Source organism: Aquarana catesbeiana, linkage group LG08 (assembly GCF_042186555.1).
Source record: "Aquarana catesbeiana isolate 2022-GZ linkage group LG08, ASM4218655v1, whole genome shotgun sequence".
Lineage (NCBI taxonomy): Eukaryota > Metazoa > Chordata > Amphibia > Anura > Ranidae > Aquarana > Aquarana catesbeiana.
In genome coordinates this window covers 226,095,267-226,118,249 of record NC_133331.1, presented here as the reverse complement: position 1 = coordinate 226,118,249, position 22,983 = coordinate 226,095,267, and the positions used below count along the sequence as shown (strand labels likewise).

At 39.3% G+C, this 22,983-nt stretch overlaps 1 protein-coding gene across 1 annotated transcript in view; it reads right to left on the bottom strand.

The window, feature by feature from the left end:
• Positions 1–22,983, bottom strand: part of CHAT (choline O-acetyltransferase) — a 203,175-nt gene that overhangs the window by 38,585 nt on the left and 141,607 nt on the right. Inside the window, exons 9-10 of the mRNA XM_073596902.1 lie at positions 7,244–7,344; positions 791–919 (exon numbers count right to left, since the gene is read on the bottom strand). Coding sequence (XP_073453003.1) covers positions 791–919; positions 7,244–7,344 — 230 coding nt within the window. The remainder of the gene's footprint in view (positions 1–790; positions 920–7,243; positions 7,345–22,983) is intronic.

Genomic DNA, 22,983 nt, shown 5'->3' with positions numbered 1-22,983 from the left:
AAAAAAAAAAATGGGCTAACTTTACTATTTATTTTATTTTTTTAATTGAAGTGTATTTTTCCCCAAAAATTGCGGTTGAAAGACTGCTGCTCAAATACAGTGTGACATAAAATATTGCAATTACCATTTTATTCTCTAGGGTCTCTGCTAAAAAATGATATAATGTTTGGGGGTCCTAAGCAATTTTCTGGCAAAAAATACTGATTTTAACTTGTAAGCAACAAGTGTCTGAAAAAGACCTGGTCTTTAAGTAGTTAAACTGACCTCATTTGCTGACCTAGTTTATCCCTTTGATCTAAAAGAACCCAATGTTACAATGTATCTTTTATCTCTCAATGTTGATAAACATTTGCCAGATGGTTGTTTTTTGTTTTTTTTTGACAGCTGTGAGTGAGCAGAGAACAGCTCAGCACTTGGTATATGAATGAATCGTGAAAATGCTGGATTAAGATCAAGAAGGGGGGTTGAATCGAGATTGCGATTTTTTTAACGATTAATCGTGCAGCTCTAATAGAAACTGTTGTGTTCTGTGCAGTCACCTGTAGGATCTCTGTGCTGATTGAAGTCTGGACAAAGATTTAAAAATGTCTAAATAAGGGACTAAATATTATAAGACTAATTTTACATTATAGATGGTTTGCACAAGGCAAAGTATCTGTTAAAAAAAAGCTAAATTTTTTATCAAAATCTAGAGAGCTTTACATCTGTTTTCTGGAATCCAAAATTATCCTAAAACAATGTAATTTTCTTTCTTTAAGCTGAGAGAGAAGAGTAATACCCAAATACATACCTTTGTAGCTTTTCAGCAGCAGATGCCAGATGGCTTTGAATATCAGGGGAACACTTCCACCTGAGTCTTCTAGGTGCTGAAAGTTCGCTGACTGAATCTGCTCTCACTAATTTTTTGGGACTACTTTTCCTGAAAAGTGATTTAGAAATATTTAAAACGTCAGGACACAAACAGTATAATGACATGCCAAAGGCATTTAGACATTTCGATTTTTTTCAACTTCTCCTTTTTTTTGATCACCCATAGCTAATCATAATATGCTTTTTGAAAAAAAAAAACAATAAAACACAATATTAAATGTTATAGCTATTATAAAGGCAACAGGTTTAAGGCTCCATTCACACTAGCGCGTTTTTTGATGCATTTTGCATTTTGCAGAAATGCATGGGAATTTTTTAACATGGGTTCCTATGGAACATGTTCACATCAATGCTTTTTTGTATCTCTGCGTTTTTGGAAAGGGTCGGGGACTTTTTTTCATGCAAAAAGCAGCGTTTTGCATGTAATGGATTTCAATGGACAAGCATCAAAAACGCAAGTGCACCGTTTTTGCAGCGTTTTTGCAGCGTTTTTGGTGCGTTTTTGCCGTTTTTTTTTTTTTTTTTTTTAAGACTGTAAAAAAAAATGAAAAAAAAAAAAAAAAAAAAACGCAAAACGCAAATCGCGGCAAAAACGCGGCAAAAACGCTACAAAAACGCTGCTCAAAAACGTGCCAAGCATGGAAAAAAAACCTCCAAAAACGCTCAAAAGCAACATGCATAGGTGTGAATCGAGCCTATTGCTGGCCATACACTATACAGAAAATCGGCAGAACCCATTTTCGAAAAACGAACGTTCGACCGTGACCGCAAACGATCGTGCCATCATATAATGTCCGATAATCTGTTCAGTGGACATGAATAAATAATTTTGTGTTCGTTTTTTTACATATACCTAGTGCAGGCAGTTCGGACGGGAAACACATTAACCTTGCAATTTATCGTACGTTCGGCAGAAATTTTCCAAACATGCCGTTCGTTTTTTTTCCACAAAAACGTCACAAACGATTATCGATTTGTACCCACTAACTTGCCGAAAAACGAACGAAGTGTCCATACGAACGATTTTTCGGCCGATTTTTCGTATAGTGTATGGCCAGCATAAGGCTCGATTCACACCTATGCATGTTGCTTTTGGGCGTTTTTAGAGGTTTTTTTTCATGCTTGCCACGTTTTTGAGCAGCGTTTTTGTAGCGTTTTTGATGCGTTTTTGCGGCGTTTTTGCCGCGATTTGCGTTTTGCGTTTTTTTTTTTTTTTACAGTTTTTTTTACAGTCTAAAAAAAAAAATTAAAAAAAAAAAAAAAAAAAAAAAAAAAAAAAACGGCAAAAACGCATCAAAAACGCTGCAAAAACGCTGCAAAAACGGTGCACTTGCGTTTTTGATGCTTGTCCATTGAAATCCATTACATGCAAAACGCTGCTTTTTGCATGAAAAAAGTCCCCGACCCTTTCCAAAAATGCAGAGAAACAAAAAGGCATTGATGTGAACATGTTCCATAGGAACCCATGTTAAAAAATTCCCGTGCATTTCTGCAAAATGCAAAATGCATCAAAAAACGCGCTAGTGTGAATGGGGCTCCATTCACACTAGCGCGTTTTTTGATGCATTTTGCATTTTGCAGAAATGCACGGGAATTTTTTAACATGGGTTCCTATGGAACATGTTCACATCAATGCCTTTTTGTTTCTCTGCATTTTTGGAAAGGGTCGGGGACTTTTTTTCATGCAAAAAGCAGCGTTTTGCATGTAATGGATTTCAATGGACAAGCATCAAAAACGCAAGTGCACCGTTTTTGCAGCGTTTTTGCAGCGTTTTTGATGCGTTTTTTATGCGTTTTTGCCGTTTTTTTTTTTTTTTCTTTTTTTAAATTTTTTTTTTAGACTGTAAAAAAAAAAAAAAAACGCAAAACGCAAATCGCGGCAAAAACGCCGCAAAAACGCTGCTCAAAAACGTGGCAAGCATGAAAAAAAACCTCCAAAAACGCCCAAAAGCAACATGCATAGGTGTGAATCGAGCCTCAGGCTCGATTCACACCTATGCATTTTTAGTGCTTTTTGCATTTTGCAGATTTGCACTACAGAACATGTTCCATAGGAAACCATGCTAGATGGACTGTAGTGCAAATCTGCAAAATGCAAAAAGCACTAAAAATGCATAGGTGTGAATTCAGCCTAACAAGGAACCTAATTTAGGTTCTCCAAAACAAACGCGCAGCCCTGAATATCAGTCAGCTGACATATAAAAAGGCATTTGGACAGCTGCGATCAATTAATGAAGTCTGCCTATCAGGTAGGAGGTGGACCTAGGAATGAAGGCTTTTCCCATCCAAAGCATTATAAAGCCTTCAGACTCCAGGAACAGAACTTAAGGGCTGTGCTTGTTTCTACATCATTCCTTAAGGACACATGATCATTGATAATCCATAGATAATTAGGCTGTACTGCCGACTTCAGAAGGACATAAACACTGGCAAAAAAAAAACAAGAAACAGTTGGCCATGAGGTATGGCCCCCACTCCCATCTTTACTAGTCTGTCTTTATTGAAGTAAAAAAAAAGACTTTGATACACTGCTAAGATGCAGCAATCACAATTCATTGTGATGCCTCAGAAGCTGTACCTAAACCCTGCAAGACCAACAATGAGGACTGCCTGTAAAGTGTACTTCAGGCACTGGGCTCTGATTGTGAAACTTCCCAGGGCTCTATCTACTGTGTCTGTCTACACTTATGGTGAGACCCATTCTCTGAAGACTCCTTAGTGGGCTACTCCCAAGAACAGGGCGAAGATAATCTGGACTATGGCCTTCAGCACTAAGACATTGGTTAAACATGCAACTGTGTACCCTGATGAGTCCCAATATAAGAAAAAAACATACACACAAATGAAAATACTTGGGTGGATTCCTTTATCCTTTTGAGATGACATTGGAAATAACTAGGTGGCAAACCACTGATTTTTAGGTGGAGATGCTGTGAGCATTTAATGAAGGAAACATTTAGGAAAAAAGAATCAGGTATGTTGATTAGTAAATCATTGGGCAGGAATTGTGAATTTCACTTTTACCTGATATACTTCACTGTATTATATTTTACATTTAACAAAATTATTTAAAACTTTACTTTAAACTAAGTACCTGTTATGCATCAAATAATAAAAGTGCTGGACCCTGTAATGCTTATTACTGGGACTTTTGTTGAGATCTACTGTGTAAGCCAGAAGCTCAGCTTGTAATTTAAACTGGCGCTTGGTTCATAACTCTTGCCACAAAGCTTCCTCCTTCCCAATAACCTTATTAACCTCTTCCGATATCTGATGCTAGTAATCAGAACACTTTGCTTGATAATATGCAAATGGCAAGTGAAAGGTAGAAACACTACATCTCATCAACCACCAGAAGAGGAAAAGTATCAAGTTAAAAATATCACTCTATTAAAAATGTATTCTTTAGATCCATGCAGATGATGGGGGTATAAGTGTCCAGTAAGGATGAGCCAACTTCCCCCCCAGTTCGGTTCGCACCAGAACTTGCGAACAGGCAAAAAATTAATGCGAACACGTGAACACCATTAAAGTCTATGGGACACGAACATGAAAAATCGTGCTCTTGTATGCATGTTATTTCCATAAAAAGTGTTTGGGGACCTGGGTCCTGCCCCAGAGGACATGTATCAATGCAAAAAAAAATTTTAAAAACAGAATTTTTTTCAGGAGCAGTGATTTTAATAATGCTTAAAGTGAAACAATAAAAATGAAATATTCCTTCAACTATCGTGCCTGGGGGGTGTACTTAGTATGCATGTAAAGTAGCGCATCTTTCCCGTGTTTAGAACAGTACCACAGCAAAACATTTCTAAAGGTAAAAATGTAACTCAAAACTGCTTGCGGCTGTAATGAATTGTTGGATCCTGGCAATATAGATAAAATAATTGAAAAAAAACTGCATGGGTCCCCCCCCCCAGTCCATTACCAGGCCCTTCAGGTCTGGTATAGATATTAAGGGTAACCCCGCACCAAAATAAAAAAAATGGTGTGGTGGCCCCCCAAAATCCATACCAGACCCTAATCCAAGCATGCAACCTGGTAGGCCGCAGGAAAAGAGGGGGGTGAGAGAGAGCCACCCCCTCCTGAACCGTACCAGTCCACATGCCCTCAACATGGGGAGAGTGTTTTGGGGTCCTCCCAAAACACCTTGTCCCCACATTGATGGGAACAAGGGCCTCTTCCCCACAACCCTTGCCGGTGGTTGTGGGGTCTGAGGGCGGGGGGCTTATCAGAATTTGGAAGCCCCCTTTAACAAGGGGACCCCCATATCCCGCCCCCCCATGTGAATGGGTATCGGGTACATTGTCCCCCTACACATTCACCAAAAAAAGTGTCAAAATGGTAAAAATTACAGTAGACAGTTTGAAACAACTCCTTTATTAAAAAAAAAAAAAAAACTGAAAAAGTGTCCAGTGATGTAACTCCATCTTCGATGACAGCATTGACGACCCAAGGAAAGAAAAAAAGCGGAAAAACTCCGCCTCCATGGGAGGCGTCCCGCAACTGCAGGCTTTTTGCAATGACAGCTGTTATATAGCTAAGGGCGGGGGGGCCACCCGCTGACGTAAACAGGTGACTCCGCCCCTTCTGACATCATGTGATGTCACGTAATGTCAGAGGGGGCGGGGTCACCCATTTACTTTACCGGATGACCCTGCCCTCAGCTATATAACAGCTGTCATTGCAAAAAGCCTGCAGTTGGCGGGAGCCTCCCATCGAGGCGGAGTTTTCCCTTTTTGTTTTTCTCGGGTCGTCTGCGCTGTCATCGAAGATAAAGTTACATCACGGGACACTTTTTTTTAAAATAAAGGAGTTGTCCAAAACTGTCTACTGTCATTTTGACACTTTTTTTGGCGAATGGGTATCGGATACAATGTGGGGCGTTCTGCGGGTGCTTGAATTTCCCGCAAATGCCCCATAATGTTCAGTATTCGCCGAATGGGTGAACACCAGATGTTCGAGTCGAACTTACAGAAAATACCTCCCTGATGTAATTTCAGTTTGTTACAGGGGGCTGATTTCTGAATTAGTATCCACCAACCTGCCTGTGCCCTTTTCAGTAATAGTGCCTTTAATGGCTACTGAAACATCAACTCATTGGACAGGGGGTGGCAGAAAGTGTACTTTTAGAATATTTACTGACAGGTTTACTCTAATGCAAATTCACCTGCTAATGAATTCTGAATGATCTCAGAAACATCTCAAACTGATTTTCAACTGATGGCCCAACTCATACTGATTATTTAAAAAATGTGCATTTATTACTTTTTTTGCATTGGAGCCTGTAAAGCATTGCAACCTTGATCAGTGGGTTGAAAGTGCAATGCTTTGGCTCCTGCAGACTATTCATCCAGCTTCAGGTCTTTACCATGGTACAGACCTTCAGTTGCAGGGCTGGAGGAAGTGTCAATGGACTACAAGTGTGGTGATGTCATCACACTTGAGCTCCATTGATAACTAGAGTCCCTCTACTAAGGTGGAAGAGGGGACTTGTAGTTTTTTTTTAATTCACAGTTCCTTGTAAATAAGTAACATGGCTGCGCAGGTGGAACCATGCCAAATTCAAATAATGACAGGAGCCAAGGAGGAGAAGAACACGGATTCTATAAGGGGTTGGGGTGGGGGCGGCTTGGGGGTGGAGGATTGCAGACTCTGACAATGTTTCATATTACACCTTAAATATGGGTGCAACATGAAACATAGTCAGAGAGAGGCTTTTCTTTTAATCGAGGTTAGGAGTGGTGAAGGTGGTCCCCCTTTTAAGGCTAGGTTCACACTAGTATGCCTGTATTTTGATTATTTCTTTCTTTTCTATTATTATGGGGCCAAAAACATACTATGTCGCACCAAAAGATACCCCTGCACCTTTATCAAGTCACATGGAACATATTGCATAGTTCTGAAAAGGGCTCATGGACAATAATGGGATTTCACTTGTGCATTGTCACAAGACAAATCCTAGGAATGTGAACAGGGACTAAGAGGATTCCTTTTCGGCACCCATTCTTAACTGAACTTGCCCATAAATTCTATTTTCTGATTCATATTCACTTGTAGGCCGAACTAGATGGACCTGTGTCCAGGTTTTTTTTTCTCATGTTAACTATGTGAATAAACTATGTTAAGTCCTTCACTAATTAATTTGACCAGCAGCTAGCCATTGCTTCCATACAAGGTTTTGGTAGATTATTCTTTTAGGTCACACACCAGGTCTTACATAATCCTATATCACAGAAAGCAAGCACTTGCACAGTAACCTATCACATCTTGCATTCCAATATTTATATAGTTTGAGTAATGAAAGCTTGTCTTTGATGTGTTGCTTTAGGCTGCTGTTCATCATTACTCTAAGCAAAATCTGACAACTTACATGTATTTCAACAAATGTTCGGTACATTGTACAAGGACTATTCCATCAAAAGGAGAATGTTCACATATAGTTCCACAAACTCCATCTCTTCCTACAACAAACTGAAAAAAGAAGAATTAATCATAATCATGACAAAGCACACATAATTTATAAATAAAATAAGAACATATTACATTAAATTACATTACAGATACGTAGGCAGTTGCACTTTTCCAAGTCATGTCCTTACTATATGCGTTATTAAGTTTCAGTTGTTACCAAATGAATTTGCATGAGTTTTGACTGAAATTTGCTTACATTAAGTCATAACCAGACTCCTATATTAACATTGCACAGCAATGAAATGTATTACTATGTGAAGTAACTCCAAAGGTTCATGTGAATCTTACACCACTGTATTTCTCTTTAGGTTATAGATAAATTAAGTATAACGGCCATTGTAGCAATAATTCGGGATAAGCATTATATGTATGTATTTATGTAGAACAACTATGCTCCATATTTGCCAGTTCTTGCTTTCCACCAGTCCGCTGCAGGTTTGAATTTCAAGAGGGGGTCCCTCATTTATTTGGGGGTACATGTGCTTAATGCTGAAGGGCATGGTGGATTACCGTGTATGCTTGTGGCCCTAAAACTATGGGGCTGCTAATCTATATATCTCTGGTGTATCACTCTAGTAGGAAGACACATGCTGCTTATTTATACACCGATTAGCCATAACATTATGATGACCCACCTAATATTGAGTAGGCCCCCCTTTTGCTGCCTAAATAGCCCTGACCCATCAAGGCATGGGCTCCTCTAGACTTCTGAAGGTATGCTGTTGGCATTATCCTTCTGACAGAGGCCACTGCCATCAGGGAATACTGTTTCCATGTTTCCATGAAGGAGTGTATTGGTCAGCAACAGTGTTTAGCTTTAGCAGAACATTCTTCCCACCCTGGTGCCATTTCTTCCCCAGGTAAGTGATGTGCACAGAAGCTGAAGGTGAGAGGCAGACTCTGGAGGTGAGAGGTAGAAGTTGGATGTAAAAGGCGGATTCTCGACATGCTGTGAGGGCTGATTGCAAGAGCAGAGCGGAGCTTCCAGGAAGAGGAGTGACAGCGATATGAATAATTGAAGGCTCTGCTGGTAGTTGGGCAATGTGAATAATGAGTCATTGACAGTAACTTGGGGCACTGTGAGTAACTTGAAGCGCTGTGTATAACAAGCATTGTGAGTAACTGGGGCACTGTGTGTACTGAGTCAGAGTAGCTGGGGGCACTGTAATCAATGGGAGCATTGTGAGCAACTGGGCATTGTGAGTAACTATGACACTGTAACCTGGAACAGTGCAAGTTGGGGCACTCTGAGTAACTTAAGGGGATTGTGAGCAATTGGAACATTATGAGCAACTAAGGCATTGTGACAGGTGCACAGTGAGTAACCGAGGCACTGGGAGTACTTTGTCACTGTGAATAATCTGGGGCAGTGTGAGGACTGAGAATTTGTGGGTAACTGACACTAAGTACTGGGGCACTGTATACAGAGACATTGATGTACAGAAGAATAATGACTATGGAGCAGAAATTGAGTCTAAAGTATGTAATATATGAAGCAAGGGAAACATAAATGGTGGGGGAAAGCCCATAGGGTGCTACTGTGGTTAGTGATAGTAGTGGAATTGGAGTACCTAAGATCAATGCACATAGGCTGGCAGAATCCTACTGCAGCCTCAGAACAAACAAGAATAAAATAATATGTGTTGGTACAAAACTAAAAGGTTAGGAGTTTGGTTAATAAAATGGAAGAACTTGAATTACTGATACACAAGTTGGACTTTAACCTCCTGGGAGTATCAGAGACCTGGTCTCACAACTCACATGACTGGTTTGCGACTGCCCAGGGGTATTCCCTGTATCAAAGGGACAGGGTAGGTAGAAGAGGGGGAGGGGTGTGCATGTATGGCAAGAGTGATTTGCAAGTGAACACAAGGAATGAAGTTGCTAACGAGGCAAGAGAGGAGGTGGAATCCTTGTGGCTGGAGCTTCAAAGGGAAGAAACAAAAGGGAAATTAATAGTGGCTGTATGCTATAGGCCTCCAAGCTTGAAGTATTAAGAGGAGACTGATCTCCTTTCACAGTTAGAAATGGCAGCAAAGCAGGGCAATGTGATTATCTATTACCCAAATATTGACCGGGCAGAATGAAATGCTCACTCATCTAAAGGCTTGTCATTTCTTAATGTCTTGGAGGGAAAATTTCATGTGTCAGTTGGTGGCTGCTCCATCTAGAAACACGGCTCAGCTTGACCTACTATGTACAAACAACACAGAACTGATTATGAATGTGGAAGTAAGAAATAACTTGAGAAACAGTGATCACAGGGTAATTACGTAAATCATAGGAAAAGAAAATACAATGGTAGGAGAAGAACATTAAATTTTAAGAGAGCCAATTTTACTAAACTGTGTTCCATACTTCACAACATTAGATGGGAAGATATATTTAACAAAAATAATGTTTAGGAAAAGTGGGAGTGCTTTAAGAGCATATTAAATAATGGCTTTAGCCAGTGTACTCCAATAGGCAACAAACAGAAAGGAATGAAGAATAAAACTGGGGTAAAGAGGCATATTAAAGAGAAAAATAAACTCTCCTTTTACAAAAAATGTGACTAACGCACCATCGTTAACATTCCAACTACAAAGAATGCAATAAGAAATGTAAAATTGTGACCAGGTCAACAAAAATAGACCACAGAAGATAAATAGTGGAATAAAGACAATCCCCCCCCAAATGTTTAAATGCATTATTTGTAAAAAGTATAATCAGGGGACGTTGGATGCATGTGACAAGGAAAGGGGAAATGTATTAAATACATTCTTCTCCTCAGTTTCTACTATGGAAAAGGAGGGGTATAATAGACAAGATGCAATTGTTTGCAACAGAGCACGGATTGTGTGTGTAGAGGTAAACACAGAAGTGATTACAGTTTGGGGTGCAAATGTGAGCAAACAGTGGATGTGCAGATGTAAGGGGAAGGGTTGGGGTGACAAAAAAAAAAGGAGGCAGAGAGAGGGGTTTGAGGTTTAGAAGGGGGGTTTGAGGTGCTGAGGTTAGCATGGGAATTTAGGATGCAAAGGTGTACTGAGATGGAGTAGATAAGGATGCAGAGATTAGCAGAAAGATGGGAAAGGGGGGGGGGTGTCAAAGTAAATACTCCTGGTATTTCACTGGTAAGTGTAAGGCTCTGTTCACGCATATTGGGCAACCCATTCATGAGAAATGCAGGAAGAATTCTCTGACCCTTTTTCCAAATGTGCTGCACCAAACCACATTGCCCTGCAACACCATGCATTTTGGTGTGTGTCAGGAGATGACACTTCCATGCATCTACTAAAAGGCAGCGCATTTCTGTGCATTTCAGGACACTAGTGATCAGTGTGAATACATCACCTTGGGGGTCAGTGTAAATCTCCCCTTACATTGGTGGTCAGTGTAAAGCCCCCCGTACATTAGTGGCCAGTGTAGAACTCCCCCTTTATATAGGTGATTGGTGTAAAACAGGGGTCTTCAAACTACGGCCCTCCAGTTGTTCAGGAACTTCAATTCCCATCATGCCTAGTCATGTCTATGAATGTCAGAGTTTTACAATGCCTCATGGGAAGTGTAGTTCTGCAACAGCTGGAGGGCCGTAGTTTGAGGATCCTTGGTGTAAAATCTCCCATTGCATGGTGTTCGATGTAAATTCCCCACCCACCCTTACACTGGTGATTGTTGTGAATTCCCCATTACATTAGTGGTCAGTGTAGAATCCCCCAATACATACTATGCATACAAAAAAAAGAAAGATTTCCAGCTTTGCTCTACGTTTTAAAAATTTGCCACATTGTATTGCCTCCTAATTTGGTTTATTATACAGGATTTTTGACACCTACAACCTACCAGCAATCACAACAGCTGTTGCAGCTCTCAGTAGAAAGGGCAGTGTTCATATAAAGTTTTCTAAGCATTTTATGCCAACGATGTTTGCAGTGTAATTTGTATTTGTCACTGTTCTGTTTGCAAGAACAGTTGGATTGCCACACTTTAACTACTTGCCGCCCACGCTAAAGCTGAAAGATGGCTGCAGCGTGGGCCTTAATTGCCGGGAGGGCGTTCATGGACGTCCCCCGAGCAAGCGCTGCCTGCGCGACCCTGCAGATTGCGCGTGGCACGCTCTGTGATCACCAAGTCTATGGGACTCGGCTGATCACAGATCCGAGTAAGGGGCCGATCTCGGTCCCTTATTACCACGTGATCAGCTGTCAGCCAGTGACGGCTGATCCCGTGATGTAAACAGAAGCTCAGTAATTGGTATTTTTCTTCCTCACACTGTCCGTCACACAGACAACCGTGGCTGCATTTTCTGTGCCCTGTCAGCTGCCAGTGCCCACTGTGCCACCTATCAGTGACACCTATCAGTACCCACCAGTGCCCACAGTGTCACCTACTAGTGCCCACAGTGCCACCCATCAATGCCCACCAGTGCTGCCAATCAATGCCCATCAGTTTCTCATAATCAGTGCCACAGATCAGTGCTGCCTATCAGTGTCACCTATCAGTGCCTACCAGTGCCCATCAGTGCCACCCATCAGTGATCATCAGTGCCCATCAGTACCAACCATCAGTGCCCATCAGCACCACCTATCAGTGCCGCCTCATCAGTGCTTAACAGTGCCCATTAGTGCCACCTTATCAGTGCCGCCTATCAGTGCCCACCAGTCCAGCCTCTCAGTGCCCATCAGTGCAGCCTCATCAGCACACATCAGTAAAGGAGAAAAATTACCTGTTTTCAAAATTTTATAACAAACTATGAAACAGTTTTGTTTTCAAAATTTTCGGTCCTTTTTTGTTTTATTTAGCAAAATATAAAAAACCCAGCAGCAATTAAATACAACCAAAAGAAAGCTCTATCTGTGTGGAAAAAAAATATTTTATTTGCGTAAACTGTAGCATGACCGCGCAATTGTCATTCAAAGAGTGACAGCGCTGAAAGCTGAAAATTGGTCTGGGCAGGAAGAGGGTTTAAGTGTCCAGTAAGCAAGTGGTTAAATAGATTGTGTAGACTAAGGCTAGCTAGACATGTGAACATTTCTCTTGTTCAGGAAATACATAAATATTTTCTAACTAATGAACAGTATCTTCTTGGCTATGTTTCTGTCTGTACAGTATTTTAAAATGACAATGCTCATTATGTTAATCGGTTAATGATATGCCTCTCGTAGAGCTACACAGATTATAAATGAATGCCCCACCTCTAATCAAAGTATATTCTCTGCATGGTTTGTTGGATGCATAGCAAAAAAAGGTGTCCCTGATTACTTGGGTACATTTCAAGTCAAAAAGTTCTGTCCTAAGTGCACGTTCACACCACAAAAACAACCTCCAGATCTGTTCCGAATTCGCTTTTGATCCATTCCGTATGCTTTACCGATTGCATCCTAAATTATTTTTTTCTTCATTTTCCTCTTTTTTTTATCACTGTACTGGGGTCTGGTGCTGTTTGAGGCGTTTTTGATGCTTTTCAGCATGTTCCAGTACAGTTCTGTGCAGGAAAAAAGCAGCATGTTGTATTTGTGTCTGGACCTGAAAAGCACTGGAACGCACTGCACTGGTGTGAACTGTGCCATTGGAACCCATCTAACCTACTTTCCATGTGTTTTTGATGCAGAAAAAAGCACTGCATTGCACTGCATGTGGTGTGAACGGCCCTAAAGGTTGTTTATTAGTCTCTGTTCTGAAATTAGATCAAATATATTTTCCTATCCCTCTGCATCATTTTCAAGGATGCATAAAATTATTTTACAAGAACCATAAATATACAACTTTCCATGGCGAATGTATAAAATATGTGAGCCCTTAGCATAAAGACTGATGCTCTTCTAGTCTCATTGTCTGGTTATTTAAAAGAAAAATAAACCTACAACCTAAATCAGTGCTGCTGTGTTGCCCCTCAGTAAAAGAAAATTCATCTGATTATATTTTGTATGAAAATCCCCCTGAGATTGACAAGCATTCAGCTTTTTTGTCTGCATATTTATTCATTGTCAGTTTGATTTTTTTTTTTTGTTAATATGCCTGGGCAAAACAAAATAATATTTATTCTCTGGTATTCAGAAATAAATGCTAACTATCTTTCTAAAGCTGAGTTTAATGTAATTGGGAATGTTCTGGATGCAAGAAAACATATTTTCTTTTTTTGAATCTATTGGACCTAACTGAAAATTTTAAGATTGGATAAGTTCACTTCTGTAAAAAAAAATATATATATATATATATATATATTAAATGCACATTTTTTTTCAGGTAAAAAAAAAGTGCAATTATTTATTTTTTTTGTACCCTGTAAAGCAGGGGTCTCAAAATGCTGGCCCTCCAGCTGTTGCAGAACTACAAGTCCCATGAGGCATTGCAAGGCTGACAGTTACAAGCATGACTCCCATAGGCAGAGGCATGATGGGACTTGTAGTTCCGCAACAGCTGGAGGGCTGCCAGTTTGAGACCCCTGCTGTAAAGCATTGCGCCAGCAATCAGCAAATCGCTGGTGCCATGCAGGTCTGCCGGAGATCTGTCAGAGTATCTGTGTGCCCGTACATCCCGTATTTGCAAGCGAATACACTACCTTAAACAATGTAGGCTGGTGATGGTGCCTAAATGTAAAAATTAAAATCGTGTAGCTGCCCCTTTAAAACGATTGAAAACAGACACTCCAACATGAAAATAAACTAAAGGTAAAGGTGTTAGCGCTACTAAACATCACATATATAGTGAATTAACATAGTACTAAATTATATATATATACCATGTGGATAATCATTTGCAAACTAATAAAGTCCAAATAAAACATAAAAAAATTAATCCTAGTTTGATGTATCTTCAAAAAAATGCTTCACCACGAGTGCTCATGAGGTAGATGGCAACTCACCAAAGGTGTTTGATCACTTTTTACAGTAGGTCAAAATATTCTTTATTTGAATAAACCAGATGGATCCTGGGTTTACACTTCTCCACTTTGAAACTCCCTCTGGCAAAAGCTGGGGATGTGGGAATAAACTCCACCAGGGACACAAAGAAGAATTTTATGGTGTAGTGCATTTTATTTAAAAGGTTTTAAAATCTTGTATAAAAAGCACTCACATGTGACTGTGCCAGTCCCGGCACTAAGGTGTCTACAGCATGTGCGGAAAGGGTATACCAGGCTTGTATCCACGCCTCACTCTGGATATACTACTTAGATAGATCTCACACATGCGACCCCGAAATTAAGAATCCCCACTCCGACGTATGTTTTACCATACTGGCATCTTCAGGAAGAGAAGATATGCCATATCCGGTTTGCATTTATAGTGGAAGGGCGGATATTATTGGTTGGACTTCCCAAAAATGGGGGATGGAGACAAAAACGAGATCTACCTCGTCCCAGTATATCTATCTGCCCGTACCGTATGTACACATCCTATCGACAATTGTGGTCATAATTATTTTGTATAAAATCATACAAAACATTTAACAATCATATTTATTTTAAAAACATAAAGAACTCCCCATAATATACATAGTTTGCTAAATTTTAGCATACCATGTATGGGCAGACCATACTTTGGCTCCATCTGTTGGGGAAAAAGGTAATTATCATGAAATATTTAATATAGGTGAATAACAATTGATAATATATGGTACTAAATAAAATTGTAATAAAAGGCTATTTGGTAAGATCCGTCTTCCTTTGAGCACTTGCCCTTGCATGGGCATGTTTATCTTTTAATGTGTATAGTTTGTAACCTAGTTTTTATGAATACGTAGAAACTTTCTTGTATGCATTTATTTATTTTACATATGAATAAATTGTATCATCTTGATTAAATCGTTACATCACGCGCCTTCCACCTCTTTCTTTCACTCGGCCTTCTTTGGATCACCCCTGGTCAGTTTAGGCAGCGGGACACGCATGATCATCCTCTATTTTACATTAGTACTACCATTCTATACCAACATCGCCTTCATGAGCGCAGGAGAAATTCTTTCTCTATCTGGATCTGTTCCAACCCTGACTAAATGGGCACAACTAATAATAGGAAATACACCTTTTTTTTAAAAGGAAACTGTAGGTGGAGTTCCCCAAACATGGTAGACCCATTACAGATAGGGCTGTAGACTATACCCAGGGGCCACACCCCACAACCAAACTGGATTGATAATCAGTAATAAAGCATTTTAAATCTATATCAAGGTTCAGGCCCTGGGGATATAAAGATTGAAGTCTGTATATCCACTGGGTCTCTATCTGGGTGACTTCTTTGGTCATATCTAGACCTCTCCAATGGGGACAAACTTTTTCTATTCCTCAAAATCTAAGTAGAGGGGGATATTTGTTGTGCACTAATCTAAAGTGATTGGAAACACTGTGGTTTTTAAAACCTTTTTTGATGTTATCTACATGTTCTCCAACCCACTTAGCCAAAATTCTAGTGGTTCGACCTATATATTAAAGATTGCAGGGGCACATAAGAAGATAGGTAACATACCTGCTATCACAGGTTATAAGTTGTTTAATATCGTATTCTCTACCTTTGACAAGTGAAGAGAACTTATCTGTTTTTCTAGTTCTGTCTCTATTTTGCATGCTTTGTACTTTCTACATTTGTAAAAACCTGTGCAGTCTAAAAAAGTGGAGGCCTTTTAGGAGGTTGGGTAATATTCTTGGCCAGCATAATGGTACAGCCCCAGTGCCCTTCTGTAAATAAATTTAGGTTTGGTTGGAAGGATTTTTTTCAAATTATGGTCTGTTAATAATATAGGCCACTGTTTTTGATGGCTTTCTCTACTTCCCTATATTGTAAGTTATATCCTGTAATTAATGCAAGGTTTAATTGGTCTCCTGTCGAGTCCCTCTTTTTTGGTACCAGTAGGGTGTCCCTATCCATTTGTCCACCTGTTCCCTAGTGTTTAACAATTGCTGTTTACTATAACCCTTTTCTAGGAACCTTCCTATTAACATGTCTGTTTGGGCTTGATAGTCCTCTTCCTTTTTACAATTCTGTTTTATTCTTAAAAAATTGTCCTTTTGGTATTGCTCTTACCCATTTGGATGGTGACAGCTCCGGGTAGAAATGCACCCATTATGGTCAGTATCTTAAAAATGGGTATGAGTCCCCAAAAGATTCCATGAATTTCTAGGTCCAAAAATTGTTTGATTGACTTATGCCATGTGCTGGTAAAATTGATTTTATACTTTTTTGCATTCATATGGGTTATTAACTCTTCCAATGCTTTTTGTGATCCATCCCAAATAATAAATATATAATCTATGTACTGTAGGTACATTTTGAGTTGTGGCCACTGGTTTGTGAAAATTTGTTCCTCCTCCCATTTATTCAAAAGATGTTGGCAATACTGGGGGCATATCTAGCCCCCATTGCTGCCCCTTTAATTAGATTGTAAACCTCCCCCGAATACCAAAAGTAGTTGTTGGTCATAGCCAAACTCAGGGTTTCTACTAGATATTTAATTTGTGGGGTTGTTAACTCTGAATATTTATTTAGGGCCCATAGGGTGGCATCCAAGGCATCCTTTTGTTTGATAGCTACTGTAGCCAGTAGCATATGGTCCCCCACCTCTATATCCCCGATCAGGTTAATAAGTTGTTACTATCTTTCAAATAGGCTTTACCCTGTGTGGAAACCGGCTGCAAGAAGGTATCTATATATTCCCCTAGTCTGGAGTAGAGTGAACCTATCCCACTGACTATGGGTCTACCAGGTGGAGTCCTCCTATTTTTGTGAATCTTTGGAACCTGGTAAATTACTGGAATTTTAGGGACTTTTGGAAGAAGGTATCTGGCCTCTTTTTTTATTCAGTATTCCTAGCTTAGACCCTTTTGTATTAATTGGTTAAGTGAGGATTTTAGTTTGATAGTGGGATCCCCCAGTATTTATCTGTAAGTGGTTGGGTCCTGGAGAATTCTCTGCATTTCTGCAGTATAATCCTCCTGTATAAAGATCACTACCCCCCCCCCCCCTTATCTGATCACTATGGTCACTATCCCTTAATTCTGTTCTAATTTTTTTGATGGCCTCTCTGATTTGTTTGGTATTCCGTTTACTTTCCATTTACTTTGATATCCTCCTGTACCATATGTTTAAAAACAATGAATTGATGGGAAGAACTTTTGGGATTACAAACGGATTTGTTCCGTAATCCTCTATAAGTTTAAGTGGATTGTATGCCTGTGTCTCTTCTACTGGGAAGTTCCTCTAAAAACTTTTTAACGTTAAGTTTCCTAGGCAAATTTTTCTAAATCTATATAAGTTTCTAATTTGTCTAGGAATTTAACAGGTGCAAATTGAAAACCTTCACTTAAAACTGAAAGCTCCTCCTGTGTGAAAGAAATCTTGGTGAGGTTGAATATACCTTCTTTTCTTTTCTGCCCCCTCTGTAGCTCCTTCTTCCTCCTTGAGGGTGGGCAGCAGGTATTACGTAAGCATGGCCCCCCTCCAAATGGGATGTTGGTAACCCCCGCTTTGTTGGTATTCTGTCTGGGCAATTTTGAATAGTTCTTTCCATTCCCTCCATTCCCCCCTTGTGTATGATATGTTCTGGCAGGTGGTCTACTCCTTCCTCTACCCCTACTTCTAGGGTTTCCCCTATATTCGCCCTATGGGGTCTAAATGAAAAATAATTTCCATTGTGACCTGGTGTAGAGGGGGTCATTGGGGGTTGGTATTGGTTATAAACCGGTACTCTATATTGGGGGGTCCTTGGTAAAATATCACCTCAAAAAGAGGGACCTCCCCCTCCTTCTAAATGGATGAATACATCGGGGTAATTCCCTTTGGATGGTTTCTTATTATTTTTTCCCCCCCTGAGGTTTGGGTGGGTGTGGCCTCAATCTCATAGTGTGATGGGTAGAGTGTATCTTCTGATGGAGAAGTGTTGAGATCTTGCCACTTGTAGATTTTTTTTATCTTTATAATCTTTAATATCTCGCTGGTATTTTTTAATGTTTTTAATTTTGGTTTCATTATCCTGCTTGGTGAGCTAATGTTGCAGTTTATCTGCTTGTTTTTCACCTATACTAAAAATTTCTTGACAATTACCTTTTTTCCTCAACAAAGAGAGCCAAAGTATGGTGCCCATACATGATACGCTAAAAATTTTTTGCAAACTATGTATATTATAGGGAGTTCTTTGTTTTTAAAATAAATATACTTGTTAAATGTTTTGTATGATTTTATACAATATAATTATGACCACAATTGTCAATAGGATGTGTATGGTATAGGTGGATAGATATACTGGGACGAGGTAGATCTCTTGTTTTTGTCTCCATCCCCCATTTTTGGGGAGTCCAACTAATAACATCCATCCTTCCACTATAAATGTAAACCGGATATGGCGCGTCATCACTTCCTGAAGATGCCAGTACGGTGAAACGCACATCGGAGTGGGGATTCGTCATTCCTGGGTCCCATATGTGACATCTAAGTAGTATATCCAGAGCGAGGCGTAGATCGCACGAGCCTGGTATACCCTATCTGCACATGCTGTAGACACCTTAGTGCCGGGACTGGCACAGTCACATGTGAGTGCAACTTTTTATACAAGCTTTTAAAACCTTTTAAATAAAACATACTACACCATAAAGTTCTTCTTTGTGACCATGGTGGAGTTTGTTTCCACATCCCCAGCTTTTGCCAGAGGGGGTTTCAAAGTGGAGAGGTGTAAACCCAGGATCCATCTGGATTTTTCAAATAAAGCGTATTTTGGCCTACAAAGTGGTCAAACACCTTTGATGAGTTGCCATCTACCTCATGAGCACTCGTGGTGAAACATTTTTTGAAGATTCATCAAACTAGAAGGAATTTTTTTTATTTGGTGTTGGGTTTGTCACATTGGACATTGCAAATGATTATCCACATGGTATATATATATATATATATATATATATATATATATATATATATATATATATATATAATTTTTTACTAACTCACTATATATGTGATGTTTAGTAGAGCCAACACCTTTACCTTTAGTTTAAATACACTAAGGGCCAGTTCACACCACATGCAGTCCAGTGCGTTTTTTTCTGCATCAAATAGGCATGGAAAGTAAGTTATATGGTTTCCAATGGCATAGTTCAAACCAGTGCGGTCAGTTCCAGGGCACTCCAGTTCCAGAAAAAAAGAACGTGCAGCATTTTTCCTGGACTGTACTGGAACACGGTAAACGCATGAATAATGCACTGGAACGCATCAAAAACACACCGGACCCCAGTACAGTGAAAAAAAAAACAGGAAAAAAGAAGAAAGAAAGCATCGGGAATGCATCCGGAAATGCATAAAAAATGCATTAAAAATGCACCAGAAAGCACCAAAAATACATTAAAAAGCAGATGAGGAATTTGTATACAGAGTGCCTGTCTCTTTCCCACTTTTGCAGCCCCCCCGCTGGGAAAATGACAGGACTTAAGCAGGGTATACACGGACCAAAAATTGGCCAGTTCAGCCGGTTTGTGTTGATAAGGGGATCTATCAGTTTTTTTTTTCAAACCACATGTTCATACCCAGCTTTCAGGTTCGAATTCAATAAATCAATAACAATACTTTTTTCTGGCCCTTTAAAATGGTCTGCCACCTGTTTCTGTAGATTTACTGACAGAAGCAACAGATTTAGGTAGTTCCTAATCTATCTCTTAATCTAATTTTACAAAGTGGTGCTATTAATGCATCAATTTAAAAAATAACCTTCAGTTCATAGATAACAAAACTGAAAGTAATTAAAATCAACTCTTAGTTGGTGTAAAGAAACAGGTAGAGTGCCTGTCTCTGTATGCTGTATAGCAGAGTGACATATTTGCCATGCTACCCCTTTCCCACTTGTCACTGGTTGTAAAGGATGCTGTCCGCCTTCATAACTGATAGCCTCTTAACAGCCAATAACACTCCGTGGGCGGGGCCTAACCCTAATCAGCCCTTATTAAAAGATAAGTATGGGTTTGGGGGGTTTTCCATATTCATACTTACCTAGGTGGATGCAGCATTGGTCCGGTGCTGCATCTGTCCCCCAGGTGCCCCTGCACTGAGAGCCGAGCCATCGAACACCACAGATCATTCGGATCTGACAGCTCTCTGAGCAGAGAGCCGCTGACTGTCAGTCAGCAGCTCTCTGCTCTGCCCCCTCCTCGCTCACTGGAGTGGTGAGCTGTGGTGGGGGTGGGGGCGGCCGGCTCAGACTCTCAGCGGCTCACTGAGAGGATGAGCGGGGTGTCAGTCCAGGCACCTGGCAGATCCAGACTTCCATTGTTGCGATGACACGGTGCCTGGACTGAAATTCATGAAAACGGGTCACAGGAGTGCAAAACGAATTGCACTCTTGTGATCCATAGGAGAAGTGCAGCCAAACAAGCTTTGGCTATACTTCTCCTTTAATTCCTTTCCACCTTCTCCTTTTAGATAATATTTTTCTGCTGAAAAAATTTTGTTTCTATTTTTTTTAATGACCATTTATACTTTTTTTTAATACATTTTATCTTATTTATTTAATTCCTTTTTCTTGGTATCACATAAAAAAAATATGCAAAATTGAAAAACAAATTTTATTTCATTTGTGAAATGCTTTGCAATGCCTTGCCCAGAAATATAATTATAATCCCATTATAAAAGTGCAATTTATAGAATAGAATCTTTACTTTTTTATTTGAAGTAACACTTTTTTTTTTTACTTATACTAAGCAAAGTAGCAAAAAGTGTTTTTTGTTTTTTTGTTTTTTTTTAGTTTTGTCTATGGATTACTAGGAAAAACTTTTTTGCAAAACAATATCTCCAAAAGAAAGCATTGTTTGCCCTAAAAAATACAATATGTGTATTTTGTTGTTCTTTGTTATCTTTAGAAATGGCTATGTTATCACAGAATTAACAGGCCCATAGCAGAAAGGTAAAAATTGGTCTTGTCCACAAGGGGAATACAGGTGCAAGAGTCCAGCGATTAGAAAAGATAATGAAGTACTGACACCTGTATACTGTCTTTTTTCCAAGGTATTTCTAAAAGCCAATAAATGAATAGTGCTTCAGCTAATAATCTTGTGATAACTCCTGCCTGCATTTTATTTAGTTTTTTTTTTTTTATAGTAGAGTAGGGAAGGGTTAGAATCTGTTTTTCTTTTCCAATAATCATATTAGTTTATATGAATAATACACAGTTACATAGTAGGTGAGGTTGAAAAAAGACACAAGTCCTTCAAGTCCAACCTGTGTGTGATTATATGTCAGTATTACATTGTATATCCCTGGATGTTGTGGTCGTTCGGGTGCTTATCTAATCGTTTTTTTAAACAGTTAATCAAAACAAGGTATGGATACTTCCATTTAGTTTTGTGGATCTGGAGTTCCAATTCCTATGTTTTTTTTTGTATAAATAACCATTACTTTGTTATACAGTATACTGTATAATTATAATAATCATCTTATCATTGCCATCAGACAACGTATATATGGCTTCAACTTATTGGCGGTCCAGATATCCATCTACAAAGCTTCAGTATTTACAACCAGATACAATATGAGTGGAGAGGAAGAGAAGACGATAAAAAGAGTGGAGAGAATAATAAAGAATAAGGAGTAATCATGAAAAATAAATGTGCCATACTGCTCTGATTGATCTATGTGCCCAACCTTATATAGCAGTTTATTGATTTCCAGAGTTGGGGGTTTAGCCATGGGTCCCATGTTTTTGTTAAATAAACTTGTTTTGCTGTTCAAAGTACCCGATCATTTTTCATTTACCTTTATCCAAGATGATTCGTTTATTAATTTAAACAAGATTTTCGAGGATTTCCATGACTTCGCTATTACAATATTACAGATATAATCTATTTCTGCAGCTGTAGTGGCCTCTGTGCCTCCTATTCTGGGTATTCTGGGTATTCTGGGTGTACTACCTGACAGAGAGTCTCACAAATCCATAATTGATGACTTTGTCATTCAATAGGCATACCAAATTGATGTTGTGAGAGTCACAATTAGAATGGAGCAGCCTGTAGCTTCAAATAGTGCTCTTACCAGTCTGGAATCATTGACAGGGCCCGAGATTGTAAACATTTCCCAGTACACTCCTTATTTCAACCTGTTTTTTTTGGAAACTGGGACTATTGTGTCCCAACTACCAAGGATTTTACTGTTATTGCATATATCATTTTTATGTTCTGGTATATACTGATACCTGTTCTGTGCCCCTATAATTTAATTATGTTTTAGCATTGGTATGTGCCTTCTGTTTCCACCTCCCGTTTAGAGCTAGTTGGTACAGTCTTTAGCTAGACCCCCCTCTCTCATGTTCCTCAGATTCTCTTCGTAACAGAAACCATGCTGGGAAACTTCTTACATGTCAAAAGACTGGAAAAACATCCTTTGGTACTGTACTTTGTGAAGTAAAATTGCACTGGATTTAAGCTGTGTGTCTTATTGAAGCATTAAAGTGATACCAAACACAAACTGTTTAAATTAAATTGTCCCTTCTATTTCTGTATATGGGTAAAGGCACTGTTATTTTTTATTTTAGTAGATAGCCGCGCTAACTCCGTTATAAATCAAATCCTGTGAAAAATAAATAATTATAAACAATTATGTGCAAGTGAACCCTATAAATCTCACATGTGTACAAAACACCACTGTGTGCCAGTGTTCACATACTTAAGCCATTTAAATTAATAAACCAAGG